Source organism: Poecilia reticulata, linkage group LG19 (assembly GCF_000633615.1).
Source record: "Poecilia reticulata strain Guanapo linkage group LG19, Guppy_female_1.0+MT, whole genome shotgun sequence".
Lineage (NCBI taxonomy): Eukaryota > Metazoa > Chordata > Actinopteri > Cyprinodontiformes > Poeciliidae > Poecilia > Poecilia reticulata.
The window spans coordinates 1,558,668-1,561,826 of NC_024349.1; the positions used below are offsets into that span (position 1 = coordinate 1,558,668).

The 3,159-nt window shown below is 40.3% G+C and overlaps 1 protein-coding gene across 1 annotated transcript in view; it reads right to left on the reverse strand.

Annotated features, from left to right (window-relative positions):
• Window positions 1–3,159, reverse strand: part of nlrc3 (NLR family, CARD domain containing 3) — a 24,910-nt gene that overhangs the window by 5,499 nt on the left and 16,252 nt on the right. Inside the window, exons 10-12 of the mRNA XM_008436346.2 lie at window positions 1,151–1,234; window positions 979–1,062; window positions 117–200 (exon numbers count right to left, since the gene is read on the reverse strand). Coding sequence (XP_008434568.1) covers window positions 117–200; window positions 979–1,062; window positions 1,151–1,234 — 252 coding nt within the window. The remainder of the gene's footprint in view (window positions 1–116; window positions 201–978; window positions 1,063–1,150; window positions 1,235–3,159) is intronic.

Genomic DNA, 3,159 nt, shown 5'->3' on the forward strand with positions numbered 1-3,159 from the left:
GGGTTTTCTGTGCGGCGGGTTTTCTGTGCGGCGGGTTTTCTGTGCAGCGGGTTTTCTGTGCAGCGGGTTTTCTGTGCGGTGGTTTTCTGTGCGGCGGGTTTTCTGTGAGGACTCACTCCAGGTTCTGCAGAGAGTTGTTCTCCTGCAGAGCCTGAGCCATGTTCCTGGCTCCCTCCACCCCGATGGAGTTCTCTCTCAGACTGCAAGACAAAAACGAGATTCACGTTGGCTTCACTGTGATCAGAAATAAACCAGATCTGCAACAAATTACTAATGCAGCAGTTCATTATTCTGACGATTAATCGATTAATCGTCAGAATAATGAACTATTCTTATGATAACCAGATTATTCTGATTAGAAATAAGTTAGAAAATTATCACATTCTGCAGATTTTTCATTCATTTAACTTGAGAAAAATTTACAGAATACATAAAAAATACAAATAATTAAATTCCTTTCTTTTCTTCTGACAATTATTTAATGAATTGATTCATTTGCTAACATTTTTCATTTAACCCCTTAAGTTCATTTTGTAGTTTTAGAAATAAATAAAAAATACAAACAATTAAATTCCCTTTTAAGAAAAAATGTTATGTTTTATTGGCTAAAATGCAAAAACATAATTTCTTTAGTGCAGAAAAGTTCTTTCTGTTCGACAGTCCAGATCTGATCTGGAGATTATTTCAGATTAAATCATCAATAACTGGATGAAAAAGCTGCTTTTCCCCATAATCTGAACCCGGTGAAGCAAATTCTGCCACAAACATTTTACAAACAAAGATTTATTTTTATCACAAATTAAAAATGTTGATTTTTTTATGTAGCGTTGGTTTAATTTACTCCTCTGAGGGTTTTGCTCTGTCAGCAAACGGCCTTAATTTGATTAGTTATCGACTGTTGCAACAATCGATTAATCACGATTAATCACGATTAATCACGATTAATCGTTCCAGCTGTAAATGAAACGCCGTTCTCACTTCAGAGAGACGAGCCCCCGGTTGAGCCTCAGCGCTTTGGTCAGGCCCGTCATGCCCTTGTTGCTGATCGAGTTGCTCTGCAGTCTGTGGAGGAGGAAAGTTAAAGATGCAGCTTCTCTGTTTCCAGAAGGTATTTTGGTTGGTGGAGACGAAGGCCTGTCAGGTCACTGACTGGAGCGACAGCAGCGTGTGGTTGAACGTCAGAGCTTCAGCCAGAGCCACGGTTCCTTTGTCCCCCAGCTGGTTACTGCAGAGTCTGGAGGGAATAGATTCAGTCATCAGGGCGAAAACGTTTGTTCTGCTGCTGCTGTGAAACAGAAAATATTCTCTTAGGGTAGCGGTTCTCAACGTGGGCGGTGCCGCCCCCCAGGGGGCGCTCAGAGGACGGCAGGGGGCGCTGGCGGACATTTTTACAAAAGGGGGGCGCTGGCGGACATTTTTACCAAAGGGGGACACTGGCGGACATTTTTACAAAAGGGGCACACTGGCGGACATTTTTACAAAAGGGGGGACACTGGCGGACATTTTTACAAAAGGGGCACACTGGCGGACATTTTTACAAAAGGGGGGCGCTGGGATTCGTTTGGTCGAAGGTAAACTTTACACCTTAAATCCACAACAATACCAGTTTAGACTTTAAGCAACTTGGTAAAACTGTATTGTGTAACATTAAATCATGCTTGGCTGCAACTGTATCCATTTAGCATCTGTTAGCTTCTTGGCGCAGCTCCGCTCCAGCTACTGGTAGCTTCACCGCATCAGTTCAGCGTTACACCGGCTGATGACGTTGCTAAGATTCACTTTATCTGGTATTTATGTAGCTCCATATGTTTTGTCAGTTCTGTGATTATGTCAAAGCAGCAACTTATATTAAAAAGTGTTTTATTTCCGTCTGGATGCTGCCGGCTTCCATGGAAGGACAACAGAAAATGGCTCTTATAAACATGTAATTACCCTCACTGCAGTGTATCCCTCTGAAATAAAGAAATCCCTCCATGGTGACGCCACGATAGAGAGCGTTCATGTTATAGCGTTAACACGGAGCTGTAAGTGATCCGGTATGAAACGGTGTGATGGAACAACGCAGCACTTTTACATTTCAATAATCATGATGCAGAAATTGTTTCCGTTCTCTTAGACGTTGTGTGAATGCAGGACTCATCGCTGCAGAACATCAGGCTAAAAATACACGAATGAATCACCGACATGCTAACGGCTGGAGGATAAATGTTTTCTTGTTTTTGTTTACCTCAGAAACAGAACAAAGTCTGAAAGAAATGAGGAAATAAACATCAAATCTAGTTTATTTTTATCTTTTTTCTCTTCTCTGGTTTCCCAAAACTCTTGAAGACACAGAAAGAGTTTTATTTTATTATTCCAGTTTCCTTATTAATGAGCAAAATATTCATCATTCAATCAGAGTCTGGATGTTCAGTGAAACACAACACAGTCTGTCACGCAACCCTGAAAATAAATAAAACTCATTTCCATCCTCAGGAAATTGAAAATAGATGTTAAACATTAAAATGTTAAACATCTGTTGTGTTTGTGATAAAATTACCAAACAAATGCTAGTCCAATTAAATCATCATTTGGGATAAAGTTTTAAGTTTAGCTAAATAAACAGAACCTGTTCTGAGCGTCCGCTAATGCGCTAATACTGAAGCTAATTTTTAATTTAGCACTTTTGCTAGCTTTGAAAACGTTTAGCACACTTGGCTTTCCCTAAATTATTATTTCCATATAAATTCTGAAGTGGTAACTCATTTGTAAACATTCAGTTGAATAAAGTTCAATATTTGTGTTGAAAGTTTAAAAATTCTCAAAATATTCAGACGTTTATGTACACGCTCTTATTTTGAAGTGCAGGAAAACTGTTTATGCAGCAGTTTGGTTTCCTCTCTTCATATTTCTCTTTTTTCATATACCGTGTTGCTATAGCGCGTTAGCATTAGCTTCCAATACATACCGTGTTGCTATAGCGCGTTAGCATTAGCTTCCGATGTATACCGTGTTGCCATAGCGCGCTAGCATTAGCTTCCGACACATACCATGTTGCTATAGCGCGTTAGCATTAGCTTCCGACACGTACCGTGTTGCTATAGCGCATTAGCTTCCGACACATACCGTGTTGCTGTAGCGCGTTAGCATTAGCTTCCGACACGTACCGTGTTGCTATAG